This window comes from Engystomops pustulosus, chromosome 3 (genome assembly GCF_040894005.1).
Source record: "Engystomops pustulosus chromosome 3, aEngPut4.maternal, whole genome shotgun sequence".
Classification (NCBI taxonomy): domain Eukaryota; kingdom Metazoa; phylum Chordata; class Amphibia; order Anura; family Leptodactylidae; genus Engystomops; species Engystomops pustulosus.
In genome coordinates this window covers 136,324,762-136,351,070 of record NC_092413.1, presented here as the reverse complement: position 1 = coordinate 136,351,070, position 26,309 = coordinate 136,324,762, and the positions used below count along the sequence as shown (strand labels likewise).

The window sequence follows — 26,309 nt, the reverse complement described above, 5'->3', positions numbered from 1 at the left end:
GAGCAAAAAGAAATTGACAAAGTTTTGAGAAACAGTCTTCACACAAAGAAAGAATAGTACAACATATTACTACTATAACATCATAGAAAAATGTTATTATCTATGTGGTTGTATAAATGGAAATGGATATTAAAACCTGGGGCTCACATAATTTTAATAAATTATAAACAGCAGCCCAGATTATGTCCTAGCTGTGAAATTTAAACCTCTCTCACTGTACAATATGGACTTCTGTAAGGAACAATATAGTCTACAAAAATGATACTGATTTATAAGCATTTCAAGACTTTTGTACATAACATTCCTGATTATTTAAATATAAAAATACATAAAATTTTTCAGGATGGGATAAGAAAAATATTGCCTCTTGCCTACCTTGTAAGGCAGGATAATACCCAAACCATAATATCTATTCAATAAAAAACAAACTCCCAACTATAGACAACCCTATTTCAATGTTTTTGCATCTCTTTAGCACAGTGTGAGGAATTGGTTTGGCCATGTGTGAGGCTGTAAAATGGGTTAGGGAATTAAGAAGATTCCTTGAAGGGAACCTATCACCACATTTTCACAAATGCAGCTTGTGACAGGTTCCCATAGAGCCATATTAACTAACTGACAACTTTCTTTTAGATAAAAATTGTTTCCCTTACAACCCATGAATAAACTTTATTTTATATTACATTGCATCAGAGGGTGCATGTCCTGTCAGTTGAACCCTCCCATCTACAACTCCCCATTACCCATGCCTCTTCACAACATTCCATGTGACCAGGGTGATGTCATCTAAGGTCCTTTACCCAAATACATTTTCTACCCCATGTATGTATCTGATCACATGGCAGTATCATGGCATGATCACAACACACCTCCATGGACTTCTTCTTCGCCCAATGCCTCCATGGAGGCTGCTATGATGTAATCAAATACATACAGGGGGTAGACTGTGCAAATGTAACAGGACCTTAGTTGACACCACCGTGGTCACATGACATGATGTGGTCAATGAAGTAACAGAGCTCTCTCTCAATGTTCGACATAGTAGAATATTTTGTAATACTAAGACCTGTAAATCAGGAACAAGGAGGCAAGACAATTCAAGTAACTCATGAATATGCAGAGCTTCATTGGACTAAAGTAGTGACAGTTGACTCACATCAGGGGGGTTGAGTATAAGTTTACAAACAGACTTTTTAACATTGCAGCCATGGAGATGACCCAATTAGGCATAAGGGCAATGCTTTTTAATTATAGATTTGAATCAAGGATTTAATTTTGGTGAGTTCATTGGCATGACATGTTCTTTTTAAGGCAATCACTGTTAAAGGCCACCTTACAAGGTAGCCAAGAGGCAAGGTTTTCCTTAACCCATATTTAAAACATATTTGCATATTTATTCCCAGTGGAGCATCAACAGCTGTAAGTTTCTACACACCCGCAGAGGTGGCCTTTAATGGAAGAGTCTTCTTAAAGCGTGTTTTTACATCCCTAACCTTCCTTATGTCATTTACCACTAGGCAGATATTAATTTTGGTTGTAAATTCATCAAATACTTAATTAACACTAAGTGCATTAATTTGTGTAAAATTTCATGAGGCTACTGCAGCTCCACAGTATGTGCACTCCTTGAATTATGCAATCACTGACACTAATAGGCTGCCTGCTGTTAAAGGAGCTCACGTGGCAGATGGATTCCTTGGAGGAAGAACAGTGACAGAGCTTGAAGGAAAAACTGGGGAAGGTCTTTCAGCCCTCCCTAAACAAAGCACATAATGTTAAACCCCTTAGTGATGCGGTCTGAAAAGGCTCTAGTGATCGTGCATTTCTAGCAAATTTTTAGAAGCAGCGGTTTAAGGGCCATATTTTTTTTGCGTCCTGCCTTGAAAATTTTTTCTGTGTTTTTTTCGGGACACTTAGACCTACCGGTAGTGAAAATGTAATAAAGTTTGAAACATTTTTTTTCATTTATATTTTTATTTGGGGTTAAAAGTGGAAAAATGTATTTTTTGGTAATTTATAGTAAATTTTTTTTTAAATTCTACTTTTCCTCTGTGCATTGTGCTACTTCAGTGCAATACTGTGAGGAGCAGAGAAGGGAGAAGCAGTAATAAACCGCATCTCCCTTCTCCCTAAGGTCTCCGGTTGTCTCTGACACAAGGAGACCGGGTTCTGCTCCCGCGGCTAGCCCGGGAAAAGTAGAAAACTGCCTGCGGACCTGCACCCACTGACATCTGGTCCAAAACAGGTTAAGAATAGGAAAGATGTACAGATTTATGTCAAATCTGCTTGTTGACTGCAAATGGAATTGAAGGCACTGTGTAGATTACTGGGATGATCAATTTATTAAAGGTGGATTTATTACCTGTGTCAAAGGTTACAGCTGTGGTGTTTCTGACTACCTGTCAGATTTTACAATGTACTTGATTAATGTGGTTGTCCAAGAGTTAAAGTAATCTCAAGCTCTCATAGGACTCCAATGTAGCCCCGCAAGGAAAACATGGTCAACATGACCTACCTCTTGGTCAGAGATCCTCAATACGCTTTCATGGAGATCATCCCTGTCTAGTGGTGTTCTGATTTGCCGAATGAGACGTTCCTCACAGCTTTCCAGGCGAAGACGGAAGTTTCTAATCTCAGAGGTATACATATTATAGATGGATTCTTCTTGTTCCTCTGTTGAAAGTTTGAACAAAATGTTACTTTTTTCAGAATATTTTTCAATTGTAATTATTTTAGAATTTAAATTCACTTTGTACTGTATTTATTTTACTGCGCAACTTGCAAACTTGATCTGGTCGATTTATGGGTAACCATGTACAATCCATTTATTTGGATTCAACTGTTAATTCTAGGCCACATTCAATGGGTAGACTTGATCTGTGTAAGATTCATCCATAAAAAGCTCATTAGCTTTTTCAAGGATTACTGACAACACATGGGTGATATTTTTTTATAAAACTCTGTGTGAGCATAAGAAAATGATGCATATATTGGTAATTCAGTTTAAATTAGGTATTAAATTAGTAGGTACTGCAGGGAAATTCCTGGCTGGATATAGTTACCTCTTTCTGCAGATTTGAGAAGTTCCTCATAGTACAGTTTACAGACATTGACTTCTCTCTCCAGCTGCCCTATATCAGACACAGAGAACATCTTTGACTCCTGGCTATCTTCCAAAAATTCATCAAAGCGAGTTTTCAGACTGCTTAGAATCTGCTGGTGTTCTCCAGGAAGCAAGGTTTTAATCTGTGACAATGAGATGTACAGTTTTATTATTAGTCAAATGAACATTTAAGAAGAAATCTTTGAAAAATAACTATATTCTAATGGCATTACAGTCAGAAAGAAAGCCTGTTTAATCTCTGACTAGTTATTGCCTGTTCTAGATGGAAAACCAACTCTATACGTAGAATTAACAAATAGATATATTCAGCCCTGACACTGTTTCTATGCAAATACTGCTTTCCAATTACAGTAATAATGTTTTTTCCCGGGATGAAGCAGTAGTCTAAACTGTTTCTACAGACGGTGCCAAGGCTTTTTAATAAGACTTTGTGCCAATGCAACAAATAAGCCATGGATTAGAGGTAAACTACTGTACAATGGATTTCAGGCACAGTTTTTTTTTAACATTAAAGGGATATTCAAGAACTATTGTAGACTGTTATTTTAACTCCTATTTACCACTTTGAGTTATTCCATCAGTCCTGACCACTCTCAGGTGTGTACTAAGTCAGAAAAACCCTTTTAACCTCTTAGTAACCAGTCTGTTTTGGGCCTAAATGTTGAAGCACATTTTGTTGTTATCTCCAGGTCAGTACATTAATGGAGATTTTAAATTATCTCCATTGAATTATACATGATTATACATTTGTTTTTTGTGGAACAATGATTGGTTTTATTTGATACCATTTTAGAGTTTATTTTATGATCATTTCTGTTTTTTTATGCAGAGGTTAAATAAAATGTCTTTGTTTTTTTTTTATTTTAAAACTTTTACTGTAGAATATCATATTACACATATAGGAGTACCATATAGGTGTCTGGGTATACCAAACATGGTGATACCTGAAATTGGCGGCAGCCCTTCTTTCTAGAGTCCTTCTGGTCTTGATGGACCAAAAGTGATAATGTCAATCTATTGTGCACATGACTGTAGTTCCTATAACCTGCTTGAGACATGCCTAATGTTGCTGCCCCCTCATGAGTTTTTTTGTAATAGCAGAAAACCCCTCAAAGTTTGCAGTGAAAATATGACGCCAACCAACAGAAATTATTAGCAATGGACACTAGACAGAAGTAGATGAAAATACAAAGTAACAGATTTCCAGTGTTAGAAAAAGATGATGATTAAAATCTAGCTTTTAATAGAGAAACAAATGTTAAAAAGCCATGTTCACATGGTAAAGAAAGAGACAGTTGATATGTTTCTGATAATCCTTCATAGGATAACTAAAATACTATTATTATTATTATTATTACTATTATTATATATAAATTAAAAAATGCAATTTCACAGCAGAAGAGTGAGAAATTAAACAGTGACACAATTTTACACAAATAAATTAATAAAAATATATATCTTTAAGTTACAAAACGCATTAAAAAACCAGAACATACAGAAGAAACTTTGCTTGCTCGGATGGCTTCAATTTCAGTCATTAAGAAATGCCAAGACACCATGCTCTTCATATTGATATGGGATTCATGCCAAAGAGACAAAACACTTTGATACATTTGCTCAATCCTGCAAGAAAGTACACAAGTTTTATCAACTTAGAATTAGGTGGCCTATGGTCAGGGAGCTAGTAATATATGTTTTTTTAAGAAATAAAATTTGCAACAAAATAATAATAATACTATTATAAAATGATTTATAATAATTATATATACACCTCCCCACTTGTCACACTCCATGTGGGCACAGTTGGCACAGCTGCTCTGGAAACTATTGCAGATGTCCAGTTCTGGTACATAATAAATAGTAATCCTTTTGATGAAGCTCACACCCCTTTAACACATCCTGAACACCTATGTACCCCTCACCTCCTTCTCACACATCCTGCACCTCCATGCCCTGCCCAACCTTCTCCAACAGTTTGCACCTCTATGCCCTTCTCACACGGCCTGCACCCCCATGCTCCCGTCACCTCCTTCTCACACAGCCTGTACCTTCATGCTCTCCTTACCTCCTTCTCCTACAGCCACCACCTTTATGCCCTGCTTACCACCTTCTCAAACAGCCAGCACCTTCATGCCCTCCTTACCTCTTTCTCTTACAGCCAGCACCTTCATGCCCTCCTTACCTTCTTCTCATACAGCCAGCACCTTCATGCCCTTCTTACCTCCTTCTCATATAGCCAGCACCTTCATGCCATCCTTACCTCCTTCTCATACAGCCAGCACCTTCATGCCCTCCTACCTCCTTCTTATATAGCCAGCACCTTCATGCCTTCCTTACCTCCTTCTCATACAGCCAGCACCTTCATGCCCTCCTTACCTCCTTCTCAAACAGCCAGCGCCTATATGCCCTCCTTACCCCTTTCTCATGCAGCCAGCATCTTCATGCCCTCCTTACCTCCTTCTCACACAGCCTGTATATCTATTTCTTCCTCACCATCTTTTCACACAGCCTGCACCTTCATGCCCTCCTTACCTCCTTCTCATACAGCCAGCACCTTCATGCCCTCCTTAACTCCTTCTCATACAGCCAGGACCTTCATGGCCTCCTTACCTCCTTCTCACACAACCTGCATACCTATGTCTTCCTCACCATCTTTTCACACAGGCTGTACCTTCATGCCGCCCTCACCTACTTCTCACAAAGCCTGAACCCCTGACCTCCTTTTCACAAAGCCTGCATCTCTATGTTCCCCTCCTTCTCACGCAGTATGCACATCCATGCCCCACTTTCACATACACCATGTACACACATATAACTTCCCTCTCTACATACTTATACCACATCCTTTTAACACATCCTTCACCCCATTACCCCCTACTTCACTCAACTTGCACACACCCATCCAGCCTGCACCCCATGTCTATATAAAGATGCAATTTGCAGGTGAACCTACCAGATCTTTATTGATGTCAATGTAAATTATGTAAAATTTAAATTGCATTTACAAGCTTTCAACTGGGCTGGAAGGCATTTGACAGTGTCCCTGTTAATCAATTTATTTAAAAATTATCAGTATAAAGTTAGGACCTAAATGTAACAGGATAATAAAATATTGAAAGATTGAGTTAAAATTACAATTGCTGTCATGTTGGTTTCCCCACAAAAATTTAGAAAATAAGTTTTTATTTAGCATAATTAATAAAAAAAATTTTTTTAAATGTTATTTATTTATTGCACCTGTTTGCAGAGTCAACAGCTTCTTTGTTTGGTGGTGGCACTGTAAAGCACACAGACGGGACCATGGCTTCATTGCCGGTAGGACTGATCACCTTCCACTTTGCACGGTGTGAATTGCTGCCCAGTACACATTCATCATCCTTGTAAATACTTATCTGAATTGAAAGATGGAAATAATAATTCAACCCTATATCTATTGACTGTTTACATATATATGTTATCTTGCAATCACTTGAAGTGTTTTCTGGTAGCACACAGAGCAATTCAGGTGAAGAAGTACCATGTACTTGTATATAAGCCGAGTTTTTCAGCCCAAAATAAATGCTGAAACACACCACCTCCGCTTATACACGAATGTATAAAAAAAACTAACTTTCATACTCACCTTCCGGCGCTGTCCGATGCTTTTTATACACCCAGAGGTTGTAGGGAATTTCACCAATAGGAGGGTTGGCTGCAGGGCATTTCATAAATAGTGTGAGGGCATTTCATTGGTGGGGAGGCTGGCTGCAGGGCATTTCATTGGTGGGGGGCCAGGCTTTAGGGCATTTCATAAATAGGGGGGCTTGGCTGCAGGACATTTCATCAACAGGGGGACTGGCTGCAGGGCATTTCATTAATGGGGGCGCTGGCTGCAGGGCATTTCATCAACGGGAGCTAGCTGTATAGAATCTCATCAGTAAGGGGGGCTGGCTGAGTTCAAATTTTGATCATAGCTACAGCAATGAAACACAAAAATTGATATAAAGCAAAAAATGGGTGAGTTTTGCTATTCCTTCTTAGCCAGTTTTCGGGAGCAGGGCGGGCATGGGGGTTATTTCCCAAGAATTCTCTGCCAGGTCATACCTGGTCTAAATAGGTCTGACCTGGCGGAGATTGTTGCCAGAACCTCTTAGTAGATCCACAGCGCAGGGGGGAAGGGTGTATTGTGAAAACAGTCGTAATAAATTCCCTTTATTGTACATTGACTACTCCACTCACCTCAATTTGTCTGTAGTCACAAATAGCTCGAATTGTAATAGATGATTTTAGTGGATTGTCAGGGTTTCTTGGCTTCAGCTGGACAATAGCTTTTGCCCTTCCAACAAGACCAGCAATTTTGCTTTTGTACTGTAAAAGCTGTTCTTTTTCTTCCTGATTGATTAAAGAAAAAAAGGTTATCAGTCATGCTGAAACTTTTTCTCAGGTTACTTGATAAAATTTAATTGAGAAAAAGACTTACGTAATAACTCGTCGTGATGTAAAGAACACTTATTACTACTTCCCCTCTTATGAAATAACCACATGCTCTCAACTCCAGTTCTCAAGTTACCCCACTGGGTCTTACGTATACAAAGTTCCAAAGTGATGTTTCCATAGCAAGGATCACCTTAAACTGGAGTTCAGAAACAATGCTCCTGACCAAATACGTTCATTTTATAAATGGGTCTATATAGAAGGTGAGAGGACCCTTCTATAAACTCTATGGTCGCGTGAAGCAGTCACAATATAGAATTTACTCCCATCAGCTGGAAAAATTTACAATATTAAATGATTTTTCAACTGTATTATTATTGAAAAGTATATTGTTGAAAGACAATAAGATAAGTTGTAGGGGTCATTACCATTGATTCTTGCACCAGGTCTTCCAGTTTGTGTACGCTGGTTGATTTATCACAGCTATACTTCCTTAGAATAGTATCTTTTAAGTTCTTCAGATAATCTGTGGCATCTTTGGCATCACTAAAATACTACAATTATATAAATTAAATAGGTCAAATCCAGCTCATAACTCTAAATGTCAAAAAGTGACATTCAAACAGTGAAAGCATTAAAGAATATATACCATCAAAATCAAGCATAATAAACCAGGAACACTTATTCATAGATGCATGCACTGTGACTGTGGTAACAGTCTTATATTTATTATTCATGTGCCCCTTCATTATAAAAATCTACATTTAACATTATGCTAATGAGCCTGAGGGGCTCTGGTGGGTGTTTTCTTTTCACTTCCTGTAACAATGAGAAGAGCAGGACTTCGAGCTGCCACTAGTTTACAAAGGCTGACGGAGGGGAGAGAGAGCAGGAGGAGGGCGAGACATGTTTTGCTCATTCTAGCAAGTGAAAAAATACACCTCCTGAGCCCCTCAAAGTGCCTGAATATATGAGTAAGTGTCCCTGGCTTATCATGATAGATTTTGATGCTAGATTTCCTTTAAGAATGTTCAATTGTTGAATTAAATAAGAAGGGATTCTGCAAGTAAAGAACTTTCACCACATTCATTAACTACAACGCTTTGAATCCTTTTTCTCTGGCAATCACTGTTCCCGAGCAATCGTCTTGGTTAGGATCAGCACCCAATATTATAAAGTCCTCTGCTGTCATCCATCTGACTGTAGATTGCCGAAAATGAGCATACTGATGCCAAACTAACAGCACTAAATGGGGTACAGAACAACCAAAGTATACTTTAGACACAAAGGGGCACATGTATCATAGGTTCGGCTTTGCCTGTCTGTTTTTTGGGACTTTTTTTTTGCTTTTCTGCTGGTCAGATGTATCTTACCGTTATTTTTCCTTATTGATAAATATGCTGTTTGTTCTTTCGTGAATTTGCAATTTTTTTAAAAGCAAAAAGTCTTCAAAAGTCGCAATCACTTCCAAGCTAATTTCTATCCCCTGTCAGGGGCAGCCCCAGATTTTTGCCAAAATTTGCACACAAAAAGAATAGCAAATGAGCACAAGTCCCATGAAAAGCCTCAAAAATTTAAGAAAAAGGCAAGTCAAAAGTTTGATGCATGTATTACTTAGGTAATAGCAAAAGTCTAATGAGAGATTCATTCATATATTTTGCCAATGCATTCTCCTGTACTAAAATATGTATAAACTTTCATAGATATTTAGTAGGGGGAGATTTATCAGAAATATCTGAGAGCAGAACTGCTCTAGTTGCCCATGGTTACCAATCAGAGTTCAGATTTAATTTTTCCCACACCTGTTTATGAAACTAAGACTATCTGATTGGTTTCCACTGGCTAGAACTAGAACAGTTTTATCTCAGACACTTGTGATAAATCTGCACCAAATCTGCATTAAAACAAATATCAGCTTTCTCCAACATGGGCTTTGATCAGTCAACATCTTTTTACATTTTTTCTCTCTCTTAAGAATACCATGATGCCTCAGCACAACATCAAATGGTTGGCTAGAGACTGTACCATCTGTACCTGCTGGGAGGACAATGTAAGCTAATACTTGTGAAATCATATGTAATGGGGGCATTTGGAATAATGAAAGAATAGAAAGAATAGAAAGAAAGTCAGTTCTCTACCAGGAAACGGGCCCCATTAAACCCTTCACATTCATGACTTGCTTTCTATATTCTTTGTATGGTGACATAGGTGAGGAAAATGAAAATAAAAAAATTAACATTTGACATCAATCAAAAATATGCAAATGAAACTAATGAAATACCTCAAAGTAAGCAGTGTTTTGTCGTATATGTTGTTCCACACAACTACACAGCTGCAAAATCCAGTTCCATTGTGTCTGTGTAGCTGCTTTGTAGGCCTGGAGATAGCAAGATACTCAATTTCAGTACAATGTTAATATTCATGAACAGAGCAAAAAGATAAGATTTCTGATAAACTGAGTATACAGCATCAGAATTTCTCATGTACATACATTTCAAAAGTAGAAATGGGGGAATTTTTATTAGTCTGCCTGCACTCTAAAGCTATGGTACAGATATAGTGGATTTCTTTGGAGCTTTTGCCATAAATCAACAGAAATAGCAAAATCTAAATATGCATGCCTTGCGTTGAATATGGTGAAGCATGCAGTTAAAACCAAAGTTCAAATTTTCCACTGACTGGATTTCTTTTTGGTGAACAAGATGTGAGAATAACCTAGGGCAGTGATGGCGAACCTTTTAGAGACTGAGTGCCCAAACTACAACCAAAATCCACTTATTTACCGTGAAGTGCCAACGTGGCATTTTAAGCAGTATCTTATTGCTACCTGTTCTTCCACATCTTTCAATTGTATCAGCCACCTAATGCCACTAATACAGTTGAAAGAAAGAGGGCAAATAGCTTCTCTCCAGGGTCTCTCTGTACAGGGAGAATGTTGGGTCCAGCAGGATGACCTCCAAAGATAATGCAGTTCTGTCAACACCTTCTTACTTTCCCCGCAGTTCCAAACAGCCAATGAAGTGTCACTTTAAAATAGCGCTGAGAGCAGCATCTCATAAGTTGCCTGCGACTGCAGAAAGATTTGGTGGATTTGGTCCTGTTTGGTGAACTCTGTCCTGCAGTGATGGCCTGAGTGCCAACAGATAGGGCTCTGAGTGCCACCTCTGGCACCCGTGCCATAGGTTCGCCACCACTGACCTAGGGTGTCACACCTTGCAGCTGCCTTAAAAACAAAGAGCAGCCACTAAGGGGTTCAGGTTTAAAAACCCTAAAAATGTTACGGTTCATATAGTATAATGATGGGAGGCAATAACTAAACTTCAACCATACTTACCTCAATAGTGGATCTTGCAGGATGATTCTGTAGCAATAGCTGTTCTGCAGTCTCTTGCACAGATTTTATGACCTCTTCTTTGTGATCAAGTTCCCTCATTAAATCCTTCATAAGAGAGATAAGATAATTAACTAAAAATGGTTCATTATCTATTAGACAGTTGTTTGAAGTAAAGAACCAATTGGTTTACATTGTAGCCGACCTATCATGGATAATATGCCACTTTTCTGGTGTACACGGCACAATAAAGTCACAAATACTGGCCCACAGACAGGAAATTGCAACTTTTCCCTTCTTTTGCCTCCCGTATACCACTTTTCTGATAATTGGACGTGGTGGGGCAGGGAACAATGCGGGATGGGGCCTGCTAATTTTACTATAGCCTGCACCAGCATACTGGTGCAGGTTATAGCTGAAATTTATGTCAGGAAGGACCTAGTATAGATTTCTAGACTATTATTGCTCATTATTATTAAAGGACATCTACCAGTATCAAGGATTGTAAAGTACACTGACATACTGGTGTGTGCTCTTCTTTTAGCTTATTATGCCCTGGTTTTCCAAAAAGGGATTTTCAAATTATGCAAATGAGTCTGGAGGGCTCTGGGCTCCATAGGTTTTAATGGAGCTTGGAGCCCCGCAGGCTCACTTGCAATTTTTTTTTAAACCTTTTATTCTTAAAAACAAGGGCATAAAAGCTAAGCGAAGAGCAGATCCTGCCAGATGTGACACACACCAGTATGTCAGTGTGCTTGCTTTACAATCCTTGATACAAGCATATATCCTTTAGCATAATTGCATTACACAGAGGACACTGGAGTCCTGAAGATCTGCTGTACTGTACCACAGACTCGGAAACTTACCGCATGATAGTCCTTCTTAGCCTTTATGTTTTGGTTTCTATCACTCCAGTCATAAGCTACTTCCTCCTCTTCTTTTTCATTCAGCCATATTAGCTCTCTTGTGGCTTTTGTGACAAAACTGTAAAGAGAGTCCAGGTTCTTTTGCCGACTTCTTGATGTTTTCTTAGTAAAATAGATAGGGGAAACAAAAAAGAAAACAATGTGTTAACAACATTTACCATTTAGGATTTATTCCAACAGTGTTTATGAAGTCATACTCCAGGTAAAATATTTTGATCAAAATCAGATTGGCTTGCATTCAATGTCTGGTACCCGCACCAAACAGTTGTTTGTCTCTTCACTGCTCACCAAACACAGCACCTCAGATAGCTTAGTAGTGCAACTCAGACTGTTTATCTTAATAGCTGAAAATAGATCATTTCATAAATGGACATAGAATACTGTCATGTGGAGTGTCACTCAGCAAAGAATCATAGCTGCCTCAATCAACTGCCAATGTTTAAATACTGATTTAGAAACCGTATTAGAAGAGTGTAGAAAACAACATGAAGTTTATTATATAAGAAGAGAAATGTAAAAATAAAAAAGATTATAATATAATAATTTTGAAGCATCTATTTTATGGTTTCCTCAGATGTTCATCCTAGAATTTTAGAATAACTTGAGAACTGGGCAATACTATTTCAAGGTGGTTATCAGTACATTTTGACACAGTCTTACAGAGCTACACTGTGTATGAATACACCAGCTTTACAAGGGAAATGGTTAAACCCAGTTATCACTTTATTGATACATTTTCAGGATACAGAGAACACAATGCACAGTTATGAAAAAGGTGTTTCAGCAATGTTATAACCAGGAGCATCTTGACATTCCAGAGAACTGACTGGTCCCCTCTAACTGGCTACTAATCAGATTCTTTTTAACTGATGAGAACAATCAAAGCTATTGTCTTACCAGCAGTTTGGAATAGGAATCCTCAATTTTGCTGACAGTATCAGCATAAGAACTTTTCAATGGCCCTGACATCTGGAGCTGCAAAATAAAGAGCAACATAAGAATACTAAATCTCTATAACATATTTTTATTTAAAAATGTTGTTCTGCCAGTTAAGTGTACAGAGGTTGTCATATGAGCAGAGCTTTAACAGGCTCTGTCTGGGTAATACACAGCTATGTGCTGTTTTCAAACCAGAGGCGCTAATGTTAGAAGGCAGAACATCAGGCAAGCACAGACACAACATATGCTTCAGGGAAGGTACAGTAATTAAATGGTAAGATTAAATGTAATGTTTATGGATTTCTATCTGACAAGGAGGTATGTGACATAACGAGGACTTGGGATGCAGTACAAAAAAACCTTTTGTAATAAAATCCTATACCTCACTCATTTTTGCCTCTTTCAAACTGGTCTCAAATTCTTCAACATCCCCATGGAAATTTTTGTGATTCTCAATATGCAATTCAATACTGGACAAGTCTGAACCCCATTCGGCTCGGTCCAGGTGTATCTGTCAGGGAACACATTAGAGATATGAATTCACTTTCATTCTTTCAGAAGTTATTGTATTATCATTACCATAAGCAGCATAATGATGTCACAGTTTTCCAATCACCGGGTTCCATTACATTAATGGATTATGATTTTATCCATTTCTGCCATCATTATAGCAGACTATGACATTAGTCATCAAGTTATCAACACAAGATGAAAGGTTTTATGCAGAGAATAGTCCATTTCCCATGGATATAGTCCAGACAACTTTACCTGCATTTCTTCCACCCAGCTGAGGAGATCTTGAGCAAATTTAACATTCACTTCTTCCTCTGGCAAATTCTGATCAGCAAAAGATGACTTTAATAATGGTTTCTTGGCATGCATGAGCTTGAATGACTGCATTGCATTTGAATTCATCCCAGTTGCATAGTTTTGGATTAAACCTGGGTTAAAGTTTGGTGTAAATGATGGCGTCATAGGAGTCACATGTGAATTAAAGCCATGAGACATATTAGTTGTAAGGCTGGGTGGCAGACCAGGAGTTAGATTAGGTAGCAGAGCAGGAGACATAGGGCCAGATATACTTGGAGTCAGGCTGGTTGGTGACATAGGTGCCATATTGTGGGACATTGTAGAGTTCATAACAGGGTTCAAGCTTTGTGAAAATCCTGAGTTTAGGCTTTGTGATATTCCTGATATCATAAGTTGTGTCTGATCAGATGAAATCATCCGTCCTTTGCTGTATAGTGAAGAGTATTCATTTCTCAATGTCAGCAGTTCATCCCGTAAAGAAGCGACCCTGCATAGAGAAGCATAGAGATGGCTATTAATCATAACAGAATCATGAATTAAGGCAATTTTTTTGCTATAATGAATAAATAATGTAAAGAAGTATTACCTCTGTACTAACTGGTCTGCTTGAAAGTACTTCCCATCTACAAGTGCCTGGACATCCACAAGCTGCTGTCGTAAAAGATTTTCACATTCAATTAGGTAGCCGGCAATCTCAGCTTCATTTTGAAACTGGATTCCAGATTCCATGCGTTTAGTGTCCTACAATGGGGAACAAAAAAGTATGTAATTGCATTTTTCTAATGAACAAAGTGACACAGTTGAATTGTAGTGCCAAAGCTATATAATGTATAAATTATTCTGAAAATTGTAAATAATCATGTACAGTATAATAAGAGACACAAAAGTTGTACTAGAAAATGTTAGAAATACTTACAGCTTGGAGAGCACTCCGAGCTAACAGCAGTTTATCTTCACATCCAAGGCTATCTCTCTGCACCCTGTTTCCAATCTGTTGAAGCATCTCTTGCCTAAAAAAAATCAAACAATAGATAAAACAATCAACATTAGAAAAAACAAATTCACTGTATACTTTATTTACATATTTCAATACTATATATATATAAAATCAGCTTTAATAAACATACCTTGTGCTGCTTGACTGCTCACCACCAAAACTTATGTATGAATTTATCATGGTAGGACCACAGTTAACCGATAGTAAGTTCTCATTGGAGCCGACACTAGTGCGACTGCTCCCCGTGAGTACAGAGTCACTACTGTAGTAGCCATAACAGGTGCTGTTCATTTTTATACCACTGACCCTCGGTCACCCATCCAAACTGACAGTTTGATAAAAGATAAGAGTAAAAAAACCTGCAGAATGTACGGCTTCCAGGAACTAAAATATATCCCTACTGGCTAAGAGCACCACTAGCGTCCTTTCTTAAATACGCTGTAACATGTAGATTCAAAACCCAGCAAATAATGTTCACATTGCTCTTCAAAGGATTTTGCCTGCAGCCATATATACCAGTTGAAGTTTGCCTTTCCTCCCTAGCTCTAACATTGAGCATGTTTGGGCTTATCGGCTTCATTTGGGCGTCTGTGGGAAATGGATATGCCAAATATTTCAGTTATTCTTAATCAGACAGTTCCAAGCCTCTGTGTTGATACACCAGCAGTGTTTACATCCCTGAGCACCAGAACAAGGAAACAATTAACATCCACAACAAGCACACGGTTTGGAAAAGTAATTGTTGTAGCACACCAGATAGCCTGAAAGGTGTCAAGCTATGAAAGTAAAACCTTTTGCCTTTCAAAGAGACAATCATTTACTGCTTGTTAAGAGAAGTTATCATCTGTCTGTCCCTTTGTATAAAAATGTGCTTCATGGCTTTAGTCCAATTAATTATTATTAATTAATTGGAAAAGGACTAATCTATAGGCTAATCTATAAACCGACCTTGTTACTCCAGAAAAACACTAACTATCTCTGGGTGCAAATGGCCTTACAGTTAAATGGATTCACAAAAATCTAAATAAATTTCTGGATGAATTACCGATTTCCAGCAAATGCCATTAACCTAAGATATATATACGTACAGGAAGGGCTTCTACAATGTCTCTATTTCTGAATGATCTTTTTACACACATACAACCGCCTTAGGCGGCACAGAATTACCCATATCCGGACAACTAACGTGATTCTAGAACATCACTTTTATTAGTATAATAAATTAAAATTAGTAGTGGTGTAACTATTGGCTGCTCAATCTGAGAAATTATTAAAAACACATGTGCCTATGGTTAAAGAACTGTAAAATGGAACCACTAGTATTTATTTGTGGTATCCAAGGCTGTAGCTATGAGCCCTTACTGGGATGGCCAATGAGTCTGGACTGCAAAGTATGAGACCTGGTGGCTGTCTGACTAAATAATATCAGCAGTATTTAATGCAGAGGTTTATTATCTTCTGAACCCAATGCATTGGGTGCTGTGATCTGAGATCAGACACGATCCCGATTGTGCACAGACCCTGTCACTCTGCTTTACAATATAGCTATGCTTTCACACAATGGCGTATAAGTAAATGCCCCTGTGCTCCCTGGCAATATCTAGCACTACCCAGCTCTCGGCTAGTTGTAGCACCAGAGAATAATATGGTCCCTAGCCAGCCCAGTCGCACTGTGCGATCCAAAGGTGCACTACAGCTAAAAAATGATATCCAAGTAGCCTTTAGCACACTGCATATTAAAAATCACTACACAATTAGCCACCGACATGTTTCGCCAGGCACCTGGCTTCATCAGGGGACGGGCTAATAGTGAAAGTCGGCGTGAGCACGCCGAGTATATAAAGACAAAAGCCCTCCCATCAGTGTGCCGATATCCAATAGGCTGGATGGAATTGCTACCAGCCTCCGGACTGCCAATAGGTCCAAATTAAAAATGAGGAACCGATTACCACTCATCAGTTGTTCCTCAGTCCGTCCCATCAACGGAGATGTCATCACTCTGATGTCCAAGTGTGCGCATGACAGGTGGATTGGTAAGGTACGATGATACCACTGACAGCGCATGCGTAGGGACTTAGTATTAATCCGAGCGGCAGGCGCCGAAAACAGTGCATGCTCGGGGACTTAGCCTAAGTTCAATTGGGCGCTCCTTATGAAGAACTGTCATTGTGATGGTGGCATCCGTCCAGGCAACTGACGCGGACCCAGACGCCTAGGTAAGTATGATACCGTTGTCGCAAGGTATCCATCATACACAGGAGATCGCGGCAATATGTAACTTGTATAAGGGGGAGCGTTCAGATCCAACTGTCTGGCCCGGCCAAGACGTTCTACGGTGTTGGAATACAATATTCCCTGTAGTGGCAGAGCGGCTATAGATTTAGATGTGAGTTGATATAAATTTAGACTCACCCGCCCAAATTAGTTGATATCATACAGTCACTAGATTAGTGACTGTAGTATGAACTTGAGACATCAGAGTTACTGTATAGAGATGATCAAAATATAGGGATTGGAAATCAATAAGAAATATATGGATGGAGCGGATAGGGGACAGGACCATAACAGTGGGCAAAGAAAAAGTGAAATCCTCCATCTGGTATGGACCATATTGGAAATTACGCAGTACAATGTGAGGATGCGGAAATTTCGGTGAAGGTATGCAGTGAAGGTAAACCCTTCATTAAGACCCGCTGGGCTCTGGGATTTGAGTCTGTGTATCCATCTTGCTTCTAGTTGCAAGAGTCTACGATCAATGTTGCCTTGACGGGGTCCAGTTTGTACCTGGTCAATAGCCCAGAAGCGTAGGGTGTTCACATCTCCACCATGGTTTAATCTTACATGTCTAGAGATAGGAGTATCCTTGTTAGTCGTGATACAACTGATGTGGCTTGAGATCCTTCTGCGAAGTTGTTGCACAGTCTTACCCACATATAATAGTGGGCAGGCACATTGGGCCACATAAACCACGGCTGTATTTTTACAGTTCATGAAACATCCGATTGTAAATGATTTATTGTCCACTGGGTTGACAAATGTTTTAGTCTTAGGCATGAAAGGGCAGAATGAGCATGTCCCACAAGGGAAAGAACCTAGGGCGAGACTCCTCAATTTGTGAATGGACTCAGATGTCCCTCGGAAATGACTGTGTACTAGAAAGTTCCGTAGGTTTGTACCTCTGCGGAATGTGATGGTGGGTCTATCTGTTAACCTCTCTTTTAGATCAGGATCCGCAGTATGGATCGGACAGTAACGAGACGTGATTCTATTAATGGTATAAGCGTATGCATCAAATGTGCCGATGCATCTGATAACCTGTTTAGTTGGCTGTTGTTTTTTGTTGTAAAATAATGTGTCCCTGTCGGTATTCTTCGCCCTTGTGCAAGCCTTATTAAGGCATTTTTTGGGATAACCGCGACTCCTAAACCTCCGATAAAGGTTGTTACATTCTTCCTTAAATGATTTCTCATCGGAGCATTTTCTGCAAGCTCTTGACCGACAGGGATGCCCGATTTAAGGGGCTGCGGATGCCATTTTGCCACAGTAGGAAGTTATTGGTTGAGGTGGGTTTCCGATAGATATCAGTTTTCAGACGTCTTGATGGATCTGTACAGATCGTAAGATCTAGAAAATTTATCTGGTTTGCACTGATCTCTGATGTAAATCTCATCCCAATGTGATTGTGGTTGAGTTGATTCACAAATTCCATGAAGAGGTTGGGACCCCTCTCCCACAGGATGAGCACATCGTCTATATATCTTCCCCAGTAAGATATATGTTGGGTATAGTTAATCATATCTTCAGAAAAGACTATGGTGTCCTCCCACCATCCATGAAAGAGGTTGGCACATGAGGGTGCACAAGTCGCCCCCATAGCCGTCCCCCTGACCTGGTGATAGAAGGACCCATTAAATAAAAAGTAATTGTGAGTAGGGACAAATTGTAGTAGTTTAAGTAAGAATTTGTTATGCTCTCTAAACTGTATACCCTTCGTCATCAGAAAATGCTCAACCGCTTTGAGGCCTAAATGATGTTCAATGTTGCTATATAAAGATTCAACATCCAGACTGGCAATCATGGTGTTGGGAGTTAATGGTAGCTCTTGTATCTTTTGATTGGTGTCCCTCGTATCTTGTAGAAACGAGGGTAAGGCGCAGACAAAGGGCTTTAGCATTTTATCAATATAAAAACTGCAAGATTGGGCAAGACAGTCACATCCTGAAACGATGGGTCTCCCGGGGATTGGTGATCGTCCTTTGTGCACTTTTGGCAGCGCATAAAATGTCGCTATCGTAGGATGTTTATTGAATAAGACTTTAAATTCATTGTCGCTTATTAAATTTTCATTTCTAGCCTCAGAAAGAAGTATTTCTAATTCACCGATGAAAGTAGATGTAGGGTTCCCTCGAAGGATTTCATATGTAGATCTGTCAGATAGAAGTCTCAGGACCATTTCAACATACTCCGTGGTGTCCATGACCAACGTGTTGCCCCCCTTATCGGAGGGTTTCACTGTTAGTTCATGGTCAGCTTGGAGTTCCTCCAGTGCCCTCGTCTCATCCACATTGAGATTTTTAAAGGATTGTCTCTTATCCATTTTGAGTTTCTCTATATCCTTCGAAACTAATTGTACAAAGGTCACAATGTTCTGAAATTTTGAGAAGGGGGGAGTATGTTTAGACCTGGGTTTCATATCTGTTAATGGAGCTTGTATGTTGGGTGAACCTAAATTATTTTCTTCCTCCAAAGCTAGAAGAGCCTCCAAGGCCTGTGTTTCTCTTTGCCTTAGTTTTTTCTTGTCAGTTTCTTCCTCTTTGTGGAACTTGTGCAGTGCTAGCTTGCGCACAAATAAATTGATATCTTTGATCCATAAACATTTGTCACACAGGGGTGTGGATGTGAACGTGAGGCCCCTTTGTAACAATGATAGCATGGATATGAACACCCTACGCTTCTGGGCTATTGACCAGGTACAAATTGGACCCCGTCAAGCCAACATTGATCGTAGACTCAAATCCCTGAGCCCAGCAGGTCTTAATGAAGGGTTTACTTTCACTGCATACCTTTAACCCAGATACACACATATTATGATCCCCCTATTTACACCTAGTAATGTTAACATTCTTGCTATATTATCTTCACGCTCATATTATGAGAAAGGTACTCCTCCCGCAATTTCCGCATCCACACGTTGTACTGCGTAATTTCCAATATGGTCCATACCAGATGGAGGATCTCACTTATTCTTTGCCTACTGTTATGGTCCTGTCCCCTATCCGCTCCATCTGTATATTTCTTATTGATTTCCAATCCCTATATTTTGATCATCCCTACAAGTCACTAATCTAGCAACTGTATGATATCAACTAATTTGGGGGGTGAGTCTAAATTTTTATTGACTCACATCTAAATCTATAGCTGCTCTGCCACGATAAGGAATAGTGGGGGTCATTTACTAAGGGCCCGATTCACGTTTTCCCGACGTGTTACCCGAAAATTTCCAATTTGCGCCGATTTTCCATGAATTGCCCCGGGGTTTTGGCGCACGCGATTGGATTGTGGCGCATCGGCGCTGGCATGCACGCGACGGAAATCGGGGGGCGTGGCTGTACGAAAACCCGACGGATTCGGAAAAACCGCCGCATTTAAAACAAAAAATTGGTCGCACGGGCCATACTCACATGCACCAGGAAGAGATCAGTGGACCTCGGCGCAGAAGCAACATCTGGTGGACATCGGGCGCAGGACCTTCATGAATCGCCGGAAGACCCGAACGCTCGTCCGAGAATCTGCCGCTGGAACGTGAATGGACCGGGTAAGTAAATGTGCCCCATTGTATTCCAACACCGTAGAACGTCTTGGCCGGGCCGGACAGGTGGATCTGAACGCTCCCCCCTATACAAGTTACATATTGCCGCGATCTCCTGTGCATGATGGATAACTTGCAACAACGGTATCATACTTACCTAGGCGTCTGGGTCCGTGTCAGCTGCCTGGACGGATGCCGCCATCACAATGACAGTTCTTCATAAGGAGCGCCCAAGTGAACTTACGCTAAGTCCCCGAGCATGCGCTGTTTTCGGCGCCTGCCGCTCGGATCGATACTAAGTCCCTACGCATACGCTGTCAGTGGTATCATCGTACCTTACCGATCCACCTGTCATGCGCAGACTTGGACATCAAAGTGTTGACATCTCCGTTGATGGGACGGACTGAGGAACAGCTGATGAGTGGTAATCGGTTCCTCATTGGTTAATTTGGACCTATTGGCAGTCCGAGGTCCGGAGGCTGGTAGCAATTCCATCCAGCCTATTGGATATCGGCACACACCGATGGGAGGGCTTTTGTCTTTATATACTCGGCGTGCTCACGCCGACTTTCACTATTAGCCCGTTCCCTGATGAAGCCAGGTGCCTGGCGAAACATGTCGGGGGCTAATTGTGTAGTGATTTTTAATATGCAGTGTATTAAAGGCTACTTGGATAGCATTCTTTAGCTGTAGTGCACCTTTGGATCGCGCAGTGCGACTGGGCTGGCTAGGGACCATATCATTCTCTGGTGCTACAACTAGCTGAGAGCTGGGTAGTGCTAGATATTGCCAATGTGTGAAAGCATACCTATATTGTAAAGCAGAGTGACAGGGTCTGTGCACAATCGGGATCGTGTCTGATCTCAGATCACAGCACCCAATTAGAGATGAGCGAGCACTAAAATGCTCGGGTACTCGTTATTCGAGACGAACTTTTCCCGATGCTCGAGTGCTCGTTTCGAGTAACGAGCCCCATTGAAGTCAATGGGAGACTCGAGCATTTTTCAAGGGGACCAAGGCTCTGCACAGGGAAGCTTGGCCAAACACCTGGGAACCTCAGAAAAGGATGGAAACACCACGGAAATGGACAGGAAACAGCAGGGGCAGCATGCATGGATGCCTCTGAGGCTGCTTAATCGCACCATTATGCCAAAATTATGGGCAACAGCATGGCCATGACAGAGTGACCGAATGAGGCTAGATAGCATCTAAAACATCCAATAATTGACCCTGACACTATAGGGGACGGCATGCAGAGGCAGCGGCAGCAGCGGCAGGCTAGAGAGTGGCATGGCAACATACCCTAAATGGACTCAGGCTTCAAACCAATGGGTGGCAGAGAGGAACCAAAGGAGGTGAGCAAGAAGCGCTCAAATAATATCGGTACATGATAAAAGTTTGCCAGTATATTTTGTGGATTACACAGCAGGGTGGCGACAAAGTTAACATGGAAGCCATGAAAACAATCTAAAATTCTGCCTGACACAGCTCGTTTGATAAGGGGACCATGTATGGAGGCAGTGAACTAGTAGTAGATTAAAGGTGCTGCAGTTAAAACTATGTTAGTTGGATCTTGGCATGGAGCTGGCGCTCCGCTGCCAGGCGAGCTTTTGCCAATCCAAGCCCCTGTCTCTAGGCTACTCCCCAAACAGCACTTCTAAGAACCTTTTGTATAAGATCAAGTGTAGTAGCGTTCTTATAAGTTTGGGATATGGCGGGTGAGGGGAATGTAAACATCTGCGCAAGAAGCGCTGAAATAATATCCGTAAATGAAAAAAGTTTTCCAGTATATTTTGTGGCTTACACAGCACGGTGGCGACAAAGTTAACAAGTTTGATGCGGAATGCCCTGTAATAGCTCTTGGGCTGTGTGCCTTTTATCACCTAGGCTCAGCAGTTTGAGCACCGCCTGCTGTCGCTTAGCGACGGCACTGCTGCTGTGCCTAGAGCTACCGACTGATGGCGCCATGCCCACGGATGGTAATTCGGAGGAGGAGGAGGAGGTGGAGGAGGGGTGGGAGGAGGAGGAGGCATAGTAGGCCTGAAACACCTGGACCGAGGTAGGCCCCGCAATCCTCTGCGTCGGCAGTATATGACCAGCCCCAGGGTCAGACTCGGTCCCAGCCTGCACCAAGTTAAGTGTAGTAGCGTTCTTATAAGTTTAGGATATGGCGGGTGAGGGGAATGTAAACAGATGCGCAAGAAGCGCTGAAATAATATCCGTAAATGGTAAAAGTTTGCCAGTATATTTTGAGGATTACACAGCAGGGTGGCGACAAAGTTAACAAGTTTGTTGTGGAAGCCATGAAAACAACCCAAAATTCTGCCTGACACAGCTCGTTTGATAAGGCGGCCATGTATGGAGGCAGTGAACTAGTAGTAGATTAAAGGTGCTGCAGTTAAAACTATGTTAGTTGGTTCTTGGCATGGAGCTGGCGCTCCGCTGCCAGGCAAGCTTTCGCCAATCCAAGCCCCTGTCTCTAGGCTACTCCCCAAACAGCACTTCTAAGAACCTTTTGTATAAGATCAAGTGTAGTAGCGTTCTTATAAGTTTAGGATATGGCGGGTGAGGGGAATGTAAACAGATGCGCAAGAAGCGCTGAAATAATATCCGTAAATGGTAAAAGTTTGCCAGTGTATTTTGTGGATAACACAGCAGGGTGGCGACAAAGTTAACAACTTTGATGTGGAATCCATGAAAACAACCCAAATTTCGGCCTGACACACCTCGTTTGATAAAGGGACGATGTATGGAGGCAGCTATATGGACGACTTTTGGAGGTAGCAATGGAGACAACGTGTGGAGGCTGCTATGGAGACAATTCAATTTGGATAGTGCCTGTATGTGGCAGTCCAAAAAAGTTTTCAAACCAGAGGAGCAGGTAGGTGGCCCTCCATAAAAATGGAATAGATTGAGTGCCTGTATGTGGCAGTCGAAAAAAGTTTTCAAACCAGAGGAGCAGGTAGGTGGCCCTCCAGAAAAATGGAATAGATTGAGTGCCTGTATGTGGCAGTCCAAAAAAGTTTTCAAACCAGAGGAGCAGGTAGGTGGCCCTCCATAAAAATGGAATAGATTGAGTGCCTGTATGTGGCAGTCCAAAAAAGTTTTCAAACCAGAGGAGCAGGTAGGTGGCCCTCCAGAAAAATGGAATAGATTGAGTGCCTGTATGTGGCAGTGCAAAAAAGTTTTCAAACCAGAGGAGCAGGTAGGTGGCCCTCCAGAAAAATTGAATAGATTGAGTGCCTGTATGTGGCACTCCCAAAAATTGTTTAAAACAGAGGACCGGGTCGGTGGCCCTCCATAAAAATTAAATGCATAAAGTACTATAGCTAGAGCCAGTGGGCCCTGTAAAAAAATAGCCAGTTTCCTCTGCTTTACTGTACAAAGAGGAGGAGAAGGAGGAAAATGAGGAGGAGGAGGAGTGGATAAATTATTCAGGTTGAGCTTCCTTCACCTGGTGGAGATTGGAAATTAGGAGAAATCCAGGCTTTATTCATCTTGATAAGCGTCAGCCTGTCAGCGCTGTCAGTCGACAGGCGTGTACGCTTATCGGTGATGATGCCACCAGCTGCACTGAAAACCCGCTCGGACAAGACGCTAGCGGCAGGGCAGGCAAGAACCTCCAAGGCGTACAGCGCCAGTTCGTGCCACATGTCCAGCTTTGAAACCCAGTAGTTGTAGGGAGCTGTGTGATCATTTAGGACGATGGTATGGTCAGCTACGTACTCCCTCACCATCTTTCTGTAAAGATCAGCCCTACTCTGCCGAGACTGGGGACAGGTGACAGTGTCTTGCTGGGGTGACATAAAGCTGGCAAAAGCCTTGTAAAGCGTACCCTTGCCAGTGCTGGACAAGCTGCCTGCTCGCCTACTCTCCCTCGCTACTTGTCCCGCAGAACTACGCACTCTGCCGCTAGCGCTGTCAGAAGGGAAATACTGTTTCAGCTTGTGCACCAGGGCCTGCTGGTATTCATGCATTCTCACACTCCTTTCCTCTCCAGGGATGAGAGTGGAAAGATTTTGCTTGTACCGTGGGTCCAGGAGAGTGAACACCCAGTAATCGGTGCTGGAATAAATTCTTTGAACGCGAGGGCCACGGGATAGGCAGCCTAGCATGAAATCTGCCATATGCGCCAGAGTACCAACGCGTAAGAATTCACTCCCCTCACTGGCCTGACTGTCCATTTACTCCTCCTCCAACTCCTCTTCTTCTGCCCATACACGCTCAACAGTGAAGGACTCAACAATGGTCCCCTCTTGTGTCTCGCCAACATTCTCCTCCTCTTCCTCCTCATCCTCCTCCACCTCCTCCGATATGCGCTGAGAAACAGACCTAAGGGTGCTTTGGCTATCAACAAGGGAATCTTCTTCCCCCGTCTCTTGTGAGGAGCGCAAAGCTTCCGACTTCATGCTGACCAGAGAGTTTTTCAACAGGCCAAGCAGCGGGATGGTGAGGCTGATGATGGCGGCATCGCCACTGACCATCTGTGTTGACTACTCAGCACCTGACAGATATCAGACATCCACGTCCACTCCTCATTGTAGACTTGAGGAAGCTGACTGACCTGACTACCAGTTCTGGTGGAAGTTGACATCTGGCAGTCTACAATCGCTCGGCGCTGCTGGTAAACTCTGGATAACATGGTCAGTGTTGAATTCCACCTCGTGGGCACGTCGCACAACAGTCGGTGAGCGGGCAGTTGGAGGCGGCGCTGCGCTGCCCTGAGAGTGGCAGCATCTGTGCTGGACTTCCTGAAATGCGCACAGATGCGGCGCACCTTCGTGAGCAAATCAGACAGATTGGGGTATGTCTTGAGGAAACGCTGAACTATCAGATTTAACACATGGGCCAGGCATGGCACATGTGTCAGTCTGCCGAGTTGCAGAGCCGCCACCAGGTTACGGCCGTTGTCACACACAACCATGCCTGGCTTCAGGTTCAGCGGTGCCAGCCACAGATCAGTCTGCGCCGTGATGCCCTGTAATAGTTCTTGGGCGGTGTGCCTTTTATCGCCTAGGCTCAGCAATTTCAGCACCGCCTGCTGTCGCTTAGCGACGGCACTGCTGCTGTGCCTAGAGCTACCGACTGATGGCGCCATGCCCACGGATGGTCGTTCGGAGGAGGAGGTGGAGGAGGGGTGGGAGGAGGAGGAGGCATAGTAGGCCTGAAACACCTGGACCGAGGTAGGCCCCGCAATCCTCGGCGTCGGCAGTATATGACCAGCCGCAGGGTCAGACTCGGTCCCAGCCTCCACCAAGTTAACCCAATGTGCCGTCAGCGATATATAGTGGCCCTGCCCGGCAGCACTCGTCCACGTGTCCGTGGTCAGGTGGACCTTGTCAGAAACGGCGTTGGTCAGGGCACGGATTATGTTGTCTGACACGTGCTGGTGCAGGGCTGGGACGGCACATCGGGAAAAGTAGTGGCGGCTGGGGACCGAATACCGAGGGGCGGCCGCCGCCATGAGGCTGCGAAAGGCCTCGGTCTCTACTAGCCTATAGGGCAGCATCTCCAGGCTTAGCAATCTGGAGATGTGCACATTAAGGGCTTGGGCGTGCGGGTGGGTTGCACTATATTTGCGTTTCCGCTCCAGCGTCTGGGGTATGGAGAGCTGAACGCTGGTGGATGCTGTGGAGGATCGTGGAGGCGACGATGGGGTTTTTGTGGCAGGGTCCTGGGCAGGGGGCTGACTATCAGCTGACACAGGGGAAGGAGCAGTGGTGTGCACGGCCGGAGGTGAACGCGCTTGTTGCCACTGAGTGGGGTGTTTAGCATTCATATGCCTGCGCATACTGGTGGTAGTTAAGCTAGTAGTGGTGGAACCCCTGCTGATCCTGGTTTGGCAAATGTGGCACACCACAGTCCGTCGGTCATCCGGTGTTTCCTTAAAGAACCTCCAGACTTCTGAAAATCTAGCCCTCGCCGCAGGAGCCCTCGCCACGGGAGCTTCACTAGTTGAC

At 42.2% G+C, this 26,309-nt stretch overlaps 1 protein-coding gene across 27 annotated transcripts in view; it reads right to left on the bottom strand.

Moving 5' to 3' along the window:
* DST (dystonin) overlaps window positions 1-26,309 on the bottom strand; it is a 385,421-nt gene that overhangs the window by 150,800 nt on the left and 208,312 nt on the right. For 24 of the 27 annotated variants that reach the window (XM_072142244.1, XM_072142253.1, XM_072142226.1 and 21 more), the window contains 14 exons: window positions 14,460-14,553; window positions 14,130-14,284; window positions 13,502-14,030; window positions 13,116-13,244; window positions 12,692-12,769; window positions 11,735-11,896; window positions 10,872-10,976; window positions 9,819-9,914; window positions 7,966-8,091; window positions 7,343-7,495; window positions 6,362-6,516; window positions 4,621-4,747; window positions 3,063-3,246; window positions 2,516-2,673 (listed from right to left, as the gene is read on the bottom strand). In XM_072142244.1, coding sequence (XP_071998345.1) covers window positions 2,516-2,673; window positions 3,063-3,246; window positions 4,621-4,747; window positions 6,362-6,516; window positions 7,343-7,495; window positions 7,966-8,091; window positions 9,819-9,914; window positions 10,872-10,976; window positions 11,735-11,896; window positions 12,692-12,769; window positions 13,116-13,244; window positions 13,502-14,030; window positions 14,130-14,284; window positions 14,460-14,553 — 2,251 coding nt within the window. Of the gene's footprint in view, window positions 1-2,515; window positions 2,674-3,062; window positions 3,247-4,620; window positions 4,748-6,361; window positions 6,517-7,342; window positions 7,496-7,965; window positions 8,092-9,818; window positions 9,915-10,871; window positions 10,977-11,734; window positions 11,897-12,691; window positions 12,770-13,115; window positions 13,245-13,501; window positions 14,031-14,129; window positions 14,285-14,459; window positions 14,554-14,670; window positions 14,975-26,309 lie in introns of those variants that run through there. The other 3 variants (XM_072142242.1, XM_072142250.1, XM_072142251.1) reach the window with 2 other exon arrangements.